General features: G+C 35.2%; 1 protein-coding gene across 1 annotated transcript in view; it reads right to left on the reverse strand.

Annotated features, from left to right (window-relative positions):
• AHI1 (Abelson helper integration site 1) overlaps nucleotides 1–16,361 on the reverse strand; it is a 282,116-nt gene that overhangs the window by 119,266 nt on the left and 146,489 nt on the right. The window contains 1 exon segment of the mRNA XM_074187648.1: nucleotides 14,028–14,142. Within this exon segment, the coding sequence (XP_074043749.1) occupies nucleotides 14,028–14,142 (115 nt within the window).

Below are 16,361 nucleotides of genomic sequence, written 5' to 3' on the forward strand. Positions count from 1 at the left end.
CTACCCTCTTTTCAGCTACCTTTAAAATGTCTTTTTCCCCCATTAGACTATAAGCTCTCTAAAGGCAAAGATTTTCTTTTTATTTGTATTTGCATTCATTGATCATATAAATTTTTCCCCTCTCTTCTCCCACTGACAAAGGGCAACAAAAGTAAAGTGGGTCAACTTTAAGGGTTAAGTTTGCATTAACTCAGAGAAGTAGAATTATTTTCATTTACTTGTTCCTTCAATTTTCTGTCACTTATTCAATGAGCATTAATTAAATGCATATTATATGCCCAATATAGCCTCATCTGAAGCAAAATTTTTAGAACCTATTGCTAGAGCATGTGAATACAAAATGCAATACAAAGCAAATAATACAAAATCATTATTATTTTAGGTCAAATGAAAAAATATGAATAGAGAGTTTGGAGCCATAAGCTCTAAAATGTTCATGTAAGGAGGACCCACAGAATAGTCTCCTCCCAGTTTTCTACCAGCTGAACTGCTCTTGGACATCTTTGAACTTTTTCATCATGCCCTATGTCTAGTTTCCTCTTCCTCTCTTTTCAGCCTCCTTAGACCATGGAAGGGTTTAGGATAAAAGAAGGCTAGAAAGATAGAGGAAGGCTGTCCACACAAAACAGGATTTTCCATTTGATTTTTTTAAGATAATAAAGGAATCACTGGAATATAGAGGATATGTGTGACATGGTTTGACTTGAGTTTTAGGGAAATCATTTTTTCAGGTAATTCATGGAAGGACTGGACTGGGGAGAGTCTTGTAGACAAAAGAGCAAATAGTAGGCTAATGGAATAGGCCAGGTGTGAAATTATGAAGGCTTGCAGTGTAATGGCAGCGTCAGAGGAGAGTAGGGCTGTCTGATCGAGAGGCTACAAAGGTTAAAATTAACAGGTCTTAGGTACAGACTTGATATGGGAGCTGGAGCTAAGACAGCATAGCAACTCAAACATATAAGTGATATCTACTAGGTCATTTGATACATTTAATGGTATTTGATATTGCACCTGATTTTTTGATTCCTGGATTAAAGTGTTCTGTTGAAAAATACAATTTTTATTAATAAATCATTAAGTTGCTCATCAATTCTAAATCAAAACAATAAGGCCAACCTGCCTTATTAAAGTAGATTAATTAGAAATATAAACAATGTTTTGGATATAAAAGAGCAAAAATGATAAGTATATTATGAGCTATAAATACTATTATTGTTCCTATGTTTCTTTGTTTCAAATGTTAGACATTTAATTAAGATATTTGGAAAGATGGTCACAAAATCACACAAAATTCTTGCCTTTTAGGAGGTTACAATATGAGCTCATTATGTTGTTATGCAAATATATTTGGTTTTACTTATTTAATACAAATAAATATTACTCCAAATGCTACTTCAACTGAAATGGAAGACCAGGATACTTGAAGACTATATAAGCAAAGCTTCTGATTTGACATATTCTATGAAATTAAAAGGGTTTTGAATACAATTAGAAATTCTGTCTGAGGACCAGATTATATAAAGAAAGGTTCACCACCAGAAATGAAATCACTAAGTGCCAAATTATTTGGCCAGAGCAAAATGTGAAAAAGATGATACTATTCTCAATTCTGTGTAGTCTCTGCTTATTCCAAAATAACAGTTTTGGAGAGTCCCAAAATGAAACAGTTTCAAACATAATCTTTTAAAAAATGTTCATTGTATATGTAAATGTTCATATTCATGTTTTTCAAGATCATAATATTTTGTTTTTGTTTTTGCAAGACAATGGGGTTAAGTTATTTGCCCAAGATCACACAGCTAGGTAGTTATTAAGTGTCTGAGGCTGGATTTGAACTCAGGTACTCCTGACTCCAGGGCTGGTGCTCTATCCACTACACTGCCTAGCTGACCCTCATAATAATTTTTAAAAGGATATTTGATGGAGAAAAAACACCACCACAACAAAGAACAAAAATAAACAGACCACTGTGAAGAAAATTGCAGCTTATTGGCAGCATCTATTGCTGAGAATGAAGAACTGAAATTCTATGAAGAAATTGCTAAGATGTTGCAAAACAAGTCAACATTCACTTGGATATAGAGTGACTTCAATATAAAGGTGTGTACAGAAAATGATGGCAGAAACCATTTTGAAAAACATGATTCACGACAGACACAAAGAAGCCAACAGCATGTGGACTATTCAGAAGTCTCATGGTTGTATGGTTAGAGCTTTTCTTTAAAAAAAAATCTTTCTTCATATGATGGGCATTCAAGAGCTTTATAAAATAAAATTAAATTGACTGCATTTTTTTAATTAAAAGCATTTTTTCTCTCCCTTACACTTCCCTATACAATAGACGGAAAAGGAAAGGAAAAAAAAAAAGCAAAACAAATTCACATACTGGCCATGGACAAAAAAGGTATGTCTCATTCTACAGCTCAAGACCATCACCTCTCTGTCAGAACATGGGTTATAGGTTTCATTATCAGTGCTTTGGAATCATGGTTGGTTACAGAATTGATCAGAGTGAAACTTAGTTTACCTTCACAGAATGGAACTAGTTTTCAGTGAAGAAATAAATCATTTCTTATTAAGGTATCTATGAACAGTTAGTTAGATTATCAACTGATTAGAAGATTGGAACTATGCTCCAAATTAGTATGAAAGTTGAAGTCTAAAATGAGAAGTCATTGTATGTAAATTACAGCTTCAACACTATTTAAATGATTCACCAACCATATATAACAAAGGGAAATGGACAAAAGTAAAAGATTGACTTAATTAATGATTTTGAAGTTTAAAGTAAGAGAGGGTGTGTGTGTGTGTGTGTGTGTGTGTGTGTGTATGTATGTATGTAGGTAGACCATTATGGATGGAAAAACTTGATCTCCCTGTTGAGGTGAGACACATAACAGCCAGGGGCAATTGTAATTTAGAGCACAACTTATTTATAAAACATCATACAAGAAGAATGACAGATGATTATGAGTTATGTCACAAAACAGGGAAAAGACACAAAGGAGAAGAAGAATCTGCAGAGAGATTTTTGGCTGTTGGTTGGATTGCCCACTGAGAACAGCAGACAGGGACAAAATAGAGCAAGTTTTATTAAGAGCCACAGTGCTAAAGCCTGGGAATACGAACTGCTCTGGTCCTGATGAGTGTGCACTCCCTCCACTTGAGGTCAGAAACGTGTTTTCCCTCAAAGAGCAGGCTGAAGCTTCTCTCCTATCACTGCTACCTTCTACCTTTATTTATCCCAAACAAGAAAAAAAAAACCAGACAGTGGCCCATGGAACATTTCCCTTCTCTTCTATGCAGTCTTCTTCATTTTCCCACCTTTCCACTTTATATCAAAAAACAGTCTCTACCTCACTTTCCTCTGTTGGTGTGTGGAGAACACTTAATCATTATGTCTCAAAAGACCAATCCCATGAGACCTGACATTTGGAAAGCACCTCAAGAAGTTCTCCATCATTGCCTGAGTCTTTAGTCAGAAACACATCATAGGAAGGGGTGAAGATGGTAAATGACTTTCTCAGTAGCTGTGGGTCATCAGAGGGGTCAGTGGAAGAAGACCAAAACAACTTACATTTCAACCTGGAAGCTCACTACAACCCTGAATTTCACACATAGTTAGTACCCTTTTCCCTTCTACCACTGCAACTTCTCTCTGGTTCCTCCTAGAACCTTCATTTGAAGGAAGGGGTCCCGCTCAGCCACATTGTCATTCCTCTCCCAGAGGCATTCCTGACTCTCTTAGATTATCCTGACAATGCCCCAGGTTTAGACCCACATCTCACACCCTATACCAAAATAGGTCGAAGATTTATATATAAAGGGTGACACCACATACAAATCAAATGAACAATAAATACTTTGGATAGGAGAGAACTATATGACCAAATAATAAATAGAGATCATAAATTGCAAAATGGATGATTATTTTTGACTATATTAAATTAAAAATTTTTTGTTCTAATAAAACCAACTCAGCCATGTTTAGAAGGAAAACAGAAAGCTAGGAAACAATTTTCTCAGTGAGTGTTTTGGATAAAGGTCTCATTTCCAAAATATATAGAGAACTGAATTGAATTTATAATATAAGTCATTCCCCAATTGAATATGACTAGGCAGTTTTCAGATGAAGAAATGAAAGGTATATAGAGTCATATGAAAAAATGCTCCATATCATTACTCTTTACAGAAATGATGAGATACTACCTCAGACCAATCAGATTGCCTAAAATGATTTTAAAAAAAAGGAAATGATATAGAAGAAAATGTGGGAAAATTGGGACATCATTGCATTGTTAGGGGAGTTGTGAATCGATCCAAACATTCTGGAGAGCAATCTGAAACTATGCTCAAAGAGCAATAAAACTGATCATACCCTTTGACTCAGCAATACCAATCCCACACCTAGAGCTAAAAGAAATCATAAAAATTGTGAAAAGTCCCACATGTTCAAAAATATTTACAGCAGCTCTTTTTGTAGTGGTAAAGAACTGGAATTTGAGATAACCATCAGTTGGGGAATGGCTGAAGAAGTTATGGTATATGAATGTTATGGAATATTACTATGGAGAAATCATGAGTGGTTGGACTTCAGAGAATCATGGAAGGAATTACAGGAACTGATGCTGAGTGAAGGGAGTAGAATCAAGAGAACATTGTACACATTAACAACAACATTGTGAGTTGATCAACCATGATGGATGTAGCTCCTTTCAGCAGTTCAGACAAGGACAATCCTGGGAAACCTTTTATAGACAACACTATCCACATCCAGAGGGGGGGAAAAAAAACAAAAAACAAAACCACAGAATCTGAATTGATACAGAGTTTACTTTTTTCTTTTTTTTCTTTTTAATTATATTTATTTTATTTTTGTTCATTTTTAATACATAAATATTCTTGTTTAAGAGTAAATATAATACCCCTCCCTCCAAAATATAGACCCTCATGAGCAATAAAGAAAAAATAAAAATAAAAATAATAATAATAATAATAATAATAATAGGGGTATCTAGGTGGTACAGTAGATGGAACACTGACCCTGGAGTCAGGAGCACCCAAGCTCAAATCTGGCCCCAGACACCCAACAATCACCCAGCTGTGCAACCCTGGGCAAGCCACTCCAACCCCACTGCCCTGCAAAAACCAAAAAAACCAAAAACCAGTAAAATAAAATTATAACAACAACAACAACAATTATGATGATGATGATGATGGGGTGGCCAGGTGGCGCAGTGGACAGAGGACCGGCCCTGGAGTCAGGAGCTCCTGGGTCCAAATCCAGCCTCAGACACCCAACACTTACCCAGCTGTGCAGCCCTAGGCAAGCCACCCACCCCCATTTATCCCACAACCCCCCCCAAATAATAACAATGATAGAAAATGTGCCTCAGTCTGTGTTCTAACACCAACAGCTCTGTTGCAGGTGGATCACATTCTTTAGGATAAGTCCAACTACTTCCATATTTTTACACTGTTGACATTGCTCATCGCAACTCTCTCCATTCATACTTCCCCACTACCATATACTATATTTTCTCTCTCCTTTCACTCTGTTCTTCTTCTTAAATGTGCTGTAGGGTAGCTGAGTGGTGCAGCAGACTGATCACTGGCCCTGTTGGCCCTGAGCCCACGTACCACCCCTTAGGGCCCAGCAAACACCTGACCCTGTAGTCCCAGACAGGCCATCCAATCCCAGCCCTTTCTAAGAAGTAAAAAAGAAAATGTATTATATCTGACTACTCTCCCCCACAGTCCACCCTCTCCTCCATCACTCATATTCCTTCCCCTCTTTCCCCTGTCCCCCTTTTCTCCTCCTTACTCCAGATGTCTATACCCCATTGAGTATATATGCTGTTTCCTCTCCAATCAATCTCTGATGAGAGCGAAGGTTCCCTCATTCCCCCCTCACCTTCCCCCTTCTATAGCATTGCAATTGATCATTGAAATTAAAAAAAATCTTATTATATGAAATATTTTAGCCTATTCCCCCCTCCTTTCTCTTACTCCCATTATATTTCCCTTTTAGCCATTGACTCCTTTTTTACACTGCATCTTCAAATTCAGCTCTTTCCTGTGCTTCATTTTTAAAAGCTCCTTCTACCTGCTCTATTAAATGAGAAATTTCTTATGAGTATTATCAGTATCATTTTTCTATACAGGAATACATGCAGTTCATCATCAAGTCCCTCATATTTTACCCTTCTCCTCCACTCTATGCTTCACCTGAGTCCTGTATTTGAAGGTCAAACTTTCTGTTCAGCTCTAGTTGTTTCAACAGAACATTTGAAATTCCCCTGGTTCACTGAAAGTCCATCCCTGGAAGAGGATGTTCAGTTTTGCTGGGCAGTTGATTCTCGGTTGCATTCCAAGCTCTTTTGTCTTCCAGAATATTATATTCCAAGCCCTATGAACCTTTAATGTAGTTGCTGCTAAGTCCTGTGTGATCCTGACTGCAGCTCCACGATATTTGAATTGTGTCCTTCTGGCTCCTTGTAATATTTTCTCTTTGACTTTGGAGTTCTGGAACTTGTCTATAATATTCCTGGGGATTGTTTATTTTGGATCTTTTTCTGGGGGAGATTGGTGTATTCTCTCAATTTCTATTTTGCCCTCTGCTTCTAGGATATCTGGGCAATTTTCTTGTAGGAATTCTTTAAAAATGATGTCAAGGCTCTTTTCCTGATCATGACTTACAGGTATCCCAATAAATTTTAAATTATCTTTTCCGAATCTGTTTCCCAGATCAGTTGTTTTTTCAATGAGATGTTTCACATTTTCTTCTAATTTTTCATTCTTTTGATTTTGAAGTATTGTGTCTTGACTTCTCTTGTTTTTTTCAGCTCCATTGTAGATCTGAAGGATTTGTTTTCCTCAGAGAGCTTTCTTATCTCTTTTTTGATCTGGTCAATTCTGCTCTTTAAAGCATTCTTCTCCTCAATAACTTTTTGAACTGTTTTATTCATTTGACCTATACTGGTTTTTAACATGCTATTTTCTTCAGCATTTTGACTAAATTGCTAGCTTCTTTTTCATGTTTTTCCTGCATCTCTCTCATTGCTTTTCCCAAATTTTTCTTCTATGTTCCTCAATTGATTATCAAAAATCTTTTTTGAGCTCTGTAACAGCCTGAACCCAATTTCCGTTTTTCTTGGAGTCTTTAGATGCAGGAGCTTGGACTTCCTCAACTTCAGATTGGGTATTTTGATCCTTTTTGGGATCATAGAGAATGTATTTCTCAATGGTGTTCCTCTTTTTTCTCTGTTTACTCATTTCCCCAGCTTGTGCCTGATCTTGGGGTGCTTCCTGAGCTTTTGAGTATTACTGGGATACCCCCCCACACCAAGGATCTCAGTGTGTTAAACTCTGACTTCTTTCCTGGTCTGTGAATGACCATAAGTGTACTCCGCTGCCACGGGGCTGAGGTGGGGGGGCTCTGCTGTTCTATGGCTAGACTGTGATCAGGATATGAATGTGGTCAGAGCCCCAGAGTCCTGTTCCAGGGGCAGAGGACAGACCTCAGAAGTCTCTCTCCACTCCCCTACCTAGGCTAAGTACTCAAGTTTCAGTTGCCTGGGGGCTCCTTTTTACCAGCTCCACCTGCTTCCCCTTTCTGGATCTGGACTGTGGAGGACACACCTCTCTGACTGCCCTGAGGTCAGGGCTTCAAAAGCTCGCTCCCCCCACCCCATCTTCCAAGTTGTGCCTGGTGCTCCCCGGGGATGTAGGTCAGGAAACTGCCCCCACTGCCATGAGCTGCATCTCATAGGCACCCTGGGGCTGCCTCCTGGAGGCTGAAGTTCCTTCACCCTGTAACCCCGTGGAGCAGAGCCTTTCCGCTATTTTCCAGGATACCTTGGGCTGGAGAATTGCCTCACTAGATCCCTCTGTGGGTTCTATCTCTCAAAAATTTAGTTAGAGTCCTTATTTTATAAGTTTTGAGAGAGAGCACTTAAGAGAGGCTCTTTTCCTGTCACCATCTTGGCTCTGCCCCAGAGTTCACTTTTTTTTTAAGGTTTTTGCAAGGCAAATGGGGTTAAGCGGCTTGTCCAAGGCCACACAGCTAGGTCATTATTAAGTGTCTGAGACTGGATTTGAACCCAGGTACTCCTGACTCGAGGGCTGGTGCTTTATCCATTATGCCACCTAGCGGCCCCCAGAGTTCACTTTTTTAAATATTTTTTTCCTACCTATCTCACGATTTCTTTTTCCTTTCACATAGTCCTCCTAATTCCTCTTATATAAAATGATTAATATGAAAATATGGTACACAGAAATGCATATGAACAACTTTTACCAGATTGTTCACTGCCAAGAAGGAAGGGGAGAGAAGGCTGGGTGATAGAAAAATGTTTAACTTATAAATCTGCAAACGGATGAATGTTGAAAATCGAATAAAATAAGTAACTGGAAAAATAAAATAAAAAAAAGAACCCAGTGGTGCAGTGGATAGAGCACAGGTCCTGGAGTCAGGAGGACCTGAGTTCAAATCCAGCCTCAGACACTTAATAATAATCTAGCTGTGTGAGCTTCTTCAAGTCATTTAACCCCACTGCCTTGCAAAAACTAAAAGAAAAAAAAAGAGGGAGAGAGAATGCTCAACTCTAAATTTATGATCACAAAAACTCCTGAATTTCAGAAGTTATCTTTTGGGAAAATGCAATTCAAAGAATATTTATTTGTTGCCTATACAAGCATGAGACTTTAAAATTTTTCATGACAGCATTTTGTTAAGGACTAACATCCTTATATTATTAGATATAAATGTGTTATATTCTCTTAGTCTATAATGTTTGAGTTCCTATCATTCTCCTACATGTGCTTCAGTGTAGCACATCTTTCCAAATAGGTACAAATAATGGTTTATGATATTTTCATTCTTAAAACACAAAAATAAAAATAAAACTGCAAGACCCCGAGTGTCGAAACCTGTGAACTTTTGCCTGAATGCCTATAAGACCCTGAATGTCGAAACCTATGAACTTTTGCCTAAATTCTGCTCCTAAGTCTCTGCTTGGTCAGCTTGCTGAGTTTTCACCTGATCAGCTCCTGGAGATTCTGCCAGGTCAGCTCCCGGACCATGCAACCGGGGGTGGGGGTGGGGGTTCTCTGAGGACCTGCATCTAATAAGAACACGCTGCACCATCTCAAGACAATCAGCAGGCAGATGCTTGGAAATCCCCCACTGAACCATATATAAGGTCTCTCCTCACTTTACTCGGGGTTTCAGGATCCTAGCCCTGTCCTAGGATGGAACCCTAGCTCGTTTAGCTAGTTTAATAAACCCTTGCTATTGCATCTCCATTGTGTTGAGTGCCTCTGTTCCGTAATTGGGGACTTTTCTCGGACCTTAACGAAAACAACCATCACCACCACAAAAATCCAATGCCCCATGCTTGATATCTTAATTTCCATCTCCTCACTCCCCACCCAAACCGCAGCAGAAACTTTATGCCCTCCATATATCTTTTCATATTTCTTTTATGTGCTGTCTTCTTCCATTAGACTATGAGTTTCCTTGAGAACTGGTACTATCTTTGTATTTGTATTCTTACCATTTAGCACAAGTCCTTGGGACACAGTAAGCTTCTCAAGAAATATTTGTTGATTTGACAAATATAAGCAATATGGATAATCCCTGTCTTCAAGGAATTTATTTTCTAGTAAAGGAAGACAACATATAAAAGGAACCACAAAAAGTAGAGGGGAGATGATGTTCAAAGAATGATCACAGTGACAGTTCAATTTTTTTTCCAATCAAAAATACATCAGTAACTACTATCCCATGTGTCTATTTTCTCATCTTCGTAAAATGTTAAAATTGAAAGGTAGATACTATTTCAGGTAATAGTGCCCAAGGATGGAAATTTTAGAGATGATAAGTGAGCCTATGGGAGCTCATGAAATTCCTCAACTAAAAAGAGTATGACTCAAAAGGAATACATAAGAAGGTAAGAGGAGACCCAAGAGGGAAAAGGTGTCCTGAAAACTGACAAAAGCAACTTCAGGAGGAGAGATGGTTCGGGTGTCAAAGGCTATAGAAAAGTCAAGAGGTTGAGTATTTTCTCAAGAAAAAGCCATTAGTTTTGGTGAGCAGGAGACCACAGGAAACTTTTATAAGGTCAGAAGCTAGATTGTAGAGGGTTTAAAAATGAGAGGCTAATGGTAGGCTTCTCTAGGGAGGGGTAAGGGAAAAGTGGGGGGGGAAAGGAGGAAAAGAAATTCACATGATAATTTTGTATATTTGAAATAGCAAGTTATGCATAGCAGATTTGCAGTTTCATGTATAACAATCTTTTTAACTGTACTGTTATGGAAATACTTATTTTATTTCAGAAATATGTATTACTGTGATTTTTGAAAAGGGGGGGCAAGTGAAAGGTGAAGAACTAAAAGTACCAAATGTAGATGATTTTTTAAGAATATTGAAAAAGACCAGTTTATATTTAGTACCTAGCATAGAAGAGGTACTCTAATAAATGTTTCCTTACTGATTCAAGTCCTCTTTAGTATTTCATCACCATATGGAGATAATACATTCTAAAAGACTTTCATTGGTCATTTGATAAATATTCCAGAGTTAAAAATCATATTTAGAGCTAGTCTGAGAATTGCCCAATTCTTACTACCTTATGTCTCTTCTGACAATTTGCCATTATTAGTACAGAGGCAGCAATAAAGGTTTGAATACTAATACAACCAATAATACAGATAGGAGAGTTGACTTGAGGGGCAGAAAGCCTAGAGCCCTTGTAAACAACTAATGAGGATATCAAAAACTCTCTTACTCAGATACCTTCTCACTTAAATGTTGACTGGAGGGAGGATTTCCATCTTTGGGCTAGTATCTGAGATAGTACATGCTGCTATGCCACAGTTCTGAGTGTGAAGATGGACAAAGAAAAGAAGAGTGATGAATTTCCTTGGGCACCTGTGTACCTCTCTGCTTTACATGTCTCAGAGGATGTCTTGTGTTTTAGGACTTGAGTTAAGCCAGCTTTATCTCTGCATACAAAGAACAAAGGGTTAGGGGATGAGAAATCTGCTACATAAAGTCAGCAATAACTATTTCCATGATGCTTTCTAAGCCATTCACTAGCTTCTCTACTGTAGCTGTGTCAAAGGTATGAAATCTCGACCTCAATTTTGTGGGTAGTTCAACCCAGTGAGTCTAGTCACTCTGTACAACAAAAATTAAAAAAAAGAGAAGGAAAAACATCCTTTTTTAGAAGAGCTAACCAATACAACAATTACATGAGAGTACTTGCAATATCCATCCTCACATTCCCACATTTTGGTAATAAAGTGAAGTATATTTTATTAATCTTCTCCAGAGCAAAGTCTAAGCATTAGAAATCATAGCATTCAACTTCTTTTTGGGGTTCTATTTATATTTTTTGTAATCATATTTGGTTTGAGTCATTATCAGTTCATAAATATTTTTATTTTTTAGAGCAAATATTATTCATACATCACAATGTGTTTAGTCATTCTCTAATCAACTGATGCCTATTTTGTTTCTAGTTTTTTCTGAACAAATAAGTAATGTATTAAATATTTTGTCAATATGGAACTCCTGCTTCTACTTTGGCATCCCTGGGGTGTGTGGCAGTGAGGTCTCTGAATCAAAATATACAGATATTTTGGACACATTCATTAATGTGCTTTTATGAATAATCCAAAACTACTTGCAGGAACGGCTAGAACAATTTACAGTGCTAAAAAGAAAAGAAATAAAATCAATCTGGTATCATTCACAGCTACAGCCAGGGAAAAAGTATTCAACCAAAGAAGGGACAGAAAAAGATCACAAAAAATAAAATATATGAATCTGTGAATCTATATGAATATATGAATCTATTTTTTTATAGTAGCTTTGAAGGAATCTTGATTTTTTGTGTGTGTTCCACAGATGTATTTGAAGAAATGATAAAGAAAATGCGTCACAATTGAGATGTATCAATACTATTTACTCTGAAGTTTATGTACTCATGCAAATAAGGAAGTAGAGAAGAGAAAGCTATCTATTAGCACTTATTATGAGACAGGCATTGTGCTTAATGTTTTACAAATATTGCCACATTTAATCCTTTATTGACAAATAAAGCCCTGAGATTAAAATTCAATGGACAGGGGCAGCTAGGTGGCATAGTGGATAAAGCACTGGCCTTGGAGCCAGAAGTACCTGGGTTCAAATCAGTCTCAGACACTTAATAATGACCTAGCTGTGTGGCCCTGGGCAAGCCACTTAACCCCATTTGCCTCGCAAAAAAAAAAAAAAATTCAATGGACAACTCCTGGACTGGGTGTTTTTGAATACAATTATTGGGGTTTTGTATTATATTTTATTTCAATTAAAAGTAGAACCAAATAGTATATATCATGAGTATAAATTTAGATACCATAAATATGGGTATATTTAACTTTTTTTTGCTAACATTTAAAAGTTGGATTTGAAAATAACTGACAGCTTTGAAAATAAGAACCTGGCTAAATGAGCTCTCCTTCAGAATCTCCTATTTCTGTCAAGGTACTTCCAGCCCTTCCCCTGCTAGAATCAATCAAGACAGAAACCAGAAACAAAGTATCATTAATTTACACCTAAAAGGGACCTAATCCTACTCCACTTTACAAATGAAACTGAAGTCCAGGAAGGTTAAGTAGTTTGGTGCAAGTCATACAGGTAGTGAGTCCCAAAGGTGAGATTTTCATTCTGAATCCAGAGTCCATAGTCTTTCCACTGAACCTCTCATCTCCTTGCTTACACTCCGATATTTAATAAATGGTCAAAATCTATTGATTCTTATTTTGGATCTTTTCTAGCATTCAACTTTTTAAAAAAATTTCTACCACCACTATCCTATTCCAAGATTTAATGATCTTACACTTGAAGAACTTTCTAAGTATCTTAAACTTCCACTCTTTTTAATAGAAAACTTAAATTGCTAACAGATTAGTCTTTGTAAAATATACTTTGAACATGGTACAATCAAGCAATCAATCAATATTTATTAAGTGCCTCCCAGGTGACAGGTTCATAATCCTCAGAACCTTCCAATAGTCCCCCCCTTACTATAGAATAAAGTATAAACTTATAAATTTTTGACATAAGAAAAATTTAAATACAATATCAGAATTTTTTAAATTCATCACTTAATTTTACATTCAAAGAGTAGATAGATATCATATAAAATCAACCAAATCATTGCTGTCTGGATTTATAGAAACCACTTTTTTTTCTTCAACATTAGAAAAATGAGACTGTTTATATAATTCCTACCAAGGCAATATTCCATGACTAAGTAAGGGAAATTATATTAGGCAAGGGATCCTGTTTTTTCTTTATCAGAAAGATGGCAAAAAAAAGCTAAAAAGATTTCCTGGTTATTCTCAGATGTTATTTAACTTTTGAAAGGGTTTCTCTGGGCCATTTAATAAAGAAGAACGGCATAGTACTATAAAAGAGGAAGAAAATAAGTGAAATCACAATACTATAAACAACTGTTTCACTTTAATGCCCTTTTCTTCGATTTCTTTTGAAAGCCTTTTACAAAATAACATAAAAAGAAATTGGAAAATATATTTCTCATCTTAATGATTGATTTTATTAACTAGTTCTTTTGCATATTTTTGATAATTTGTCAATATATTTTAACCTAGACACACCTGTATAGATTTTAATGTCGTTCTGCAAAACTGTGTTTTTCTTTTAAAACTATGCAATGTAGTCAAATAATTCTTGTTTAAATAGATGTTTAATGTGTCACAATTTGTTTTGCTTCTATTAAGATATTATACACAATTAAAACAATTTTAGAGTGCCTGCAGCTAAATTTACATAGAATTTGTAGTTAAAAATAACTAATTTCAAATGGAAGGAATAAAGGTCATCAGAATTCAGTGATCTACTCTATTCATTGTATCAACTAAAGTAGTAACTAAAACTTGATTACCATGGTAATGCAAAATGTCTTTTTCTTTAACACTAAAAGAAATGACAAAGAAATGACAAGAAAAAGGCTTACCACTCTGATCAGTAAAAGGATGCTGAGGAATCAGATGAGTGCCCAACGTGTTTGACAGTCTGAACTTGTGTGGTGAGAACAATGATGGAGCAGGAAGCAAGAGATTTGAGCTGGCCTGTAATAGGAAAGGCAAATCAGAAACTACATGTAATTTCCTGGGTTACTGATGCAAAAACTGGATGAGAAATATTTAGTTACTGTATGATATACAGACAAGGATTGGAGGAAGGTCAGACAAGTGCTACTAGTTCAAATGATCAATTAAATAAACCATTTGCTCTTTGAATAGAAGTTTTTGGATTTCAAAAGTAAGAACAACTTCTGGCTTACAACAGAATGACCTACACACACACACACACACACACACACACACACACACACACACACACACATCATATATATATATATATATATATATATATATATATATATATATTCATTAAAGAGAGAAAGGGAGAGATAAATATATCTATATATAGACAAATACATATATATATATATATACATACATAATACATACATGTGCACAATTTTACCATGGTAGATAAAAAGCAGTAATGGAATTGTAATTAAACAAAGTAAAATTTCACTACTTATTAAAACAAAGTCTTTTAATCACAGAGTCAGGATCTTTGCTAACTCCAGACTTAAAGTAAAATGATTAATTGTAAAATAGACCAATATTTAAGAAAGATGAAAGTGAACTTGCTTCAATAATCAAGGAAGAGTTTGTAGCTTAAGAGAATTATTATGTTTGCCATTGATCAACATCAATATTCAAACTCACATTTATGCAAGATTTTACCAAAATGATATGGACTTATGTTAGTAACTATAGTAAACACTTATTGTAATATATACAGATTATACCCTATAATTTGGCTGTTACATAGATTCTTTGACAATATAATAAACTTACAAAACTCATTAAAAATAACATGTAAAATAGTATAACACTTTTAACTTTACATGAGGAAATGAGATGTTTTAGTCTATGAAAACTACTATAATTGTTTAAAGTTGAAAAAAGTGTAAAAAGTATACAAAATGTGCTAATCTGTAAAAAATTAAAACAATTCATTAATAACAAATGATTTATTTGTAAGTTTATGCTATAGAATGCTTTTCTTTTCCTTTAAGGGATCATCCACTCTATTCACTCATTGTTCATGAGTTATCAAATAATTCATTTTCTATTAGTTAATCTATTTTAAAATGGATCTACTTAATTTTTTAAAACTTAGCTATTTTTAGATTACATTGATTCTTTATTGACACATCACTCATAAACTAAGAATTGTCAAAATAGTCTTTCCTTTACACATTAACTAGCATGAACATTTTTAAAATCACTTATTTAAAATATAAACAAATTCTACCAGACAGCATGATGGAAAGAATTCTAGATTTGGAGTCAGAAGAGATAGCTGGGAATTCCAGCTCTGATAGAATTGAACATTCTGCCTCAATTTCCTTCTCTCAAAAAGATGATTGCTGAGGCCCCTGGATAGTATGAACTTCAATGAAAGGCAAATGTCTTTTAAAACATTCTTTTGTAGATGTACATAAGATGGTTTTGCTATGTCCTTTAGCTAAGTTATCATATATATGTATATATACATTATATATATATGTAAATATATATATATATATATATGTTTACTTTACTTCCAAAGGCATTTACTTTAAACAAATTAGTAAATGACTAACTTGAAAAACATAAAAGTCTGGGAAATAGATCTTCATTAACATTAAACATTCACTTTTGATTATGAAAAAATATTTTTCTCTTTTGCATAATAATTTCTGAAAACAAATAAATAAATCTAAAACCAAATCTGTTACCACATATAGTCATATGTAGATATATTGGGGTGAAAGTACAACTAAATGAAGAAAACAGGTTTTAAAAATCATTATTAGAAAGTTTTTTCACATTCCACAAAACTGGGTAAAATTAGATAGTGCCCCAATCTTTTGAGAATAATAAGTTCTAAATTTTCCATTTAGAGATGTAACATTTAAAAAATTAGAATTATGTAAATAAATCTAATTGAAGTATTAATTCTTTTAAAGTCACATTTTGAAAAATATGGGTCAACTTGGAGCAGAAGGGTAAAGAGGATGATCTGACTAGAAGACAGCTATCTTGTTAGTTTTTTTTGAGTAGAAGAAATGAACTTAAATGCAATAACTACAATGAAAATGGCACACTTAACTACTTAATTGTTTAATACACTTCTCTTTTTAGACTCACTTTTCAGTTTTACTTCTGTATTCCTGAAAACTTTTCATCCTACATGTCAAACATTGTATTTTGAAATCAAGTGCAGA

The sequence above is a fragment of the Macrotis lagotis genome, chromosome 5 (genome assembly GCF_037893015.1).
Source record: "Macrotis lagotis isolate mMagLag1 chromosome 5, bilby.v1.9.chrom.fasta, whole genome shotgun sequence".
Taxonomy (NCBI): Eukaryota; Metazoa; Chordata; class Mammalia; order Peramelemorphia; family Peramelidae; genus Macrotis; species Macrotis lagotis.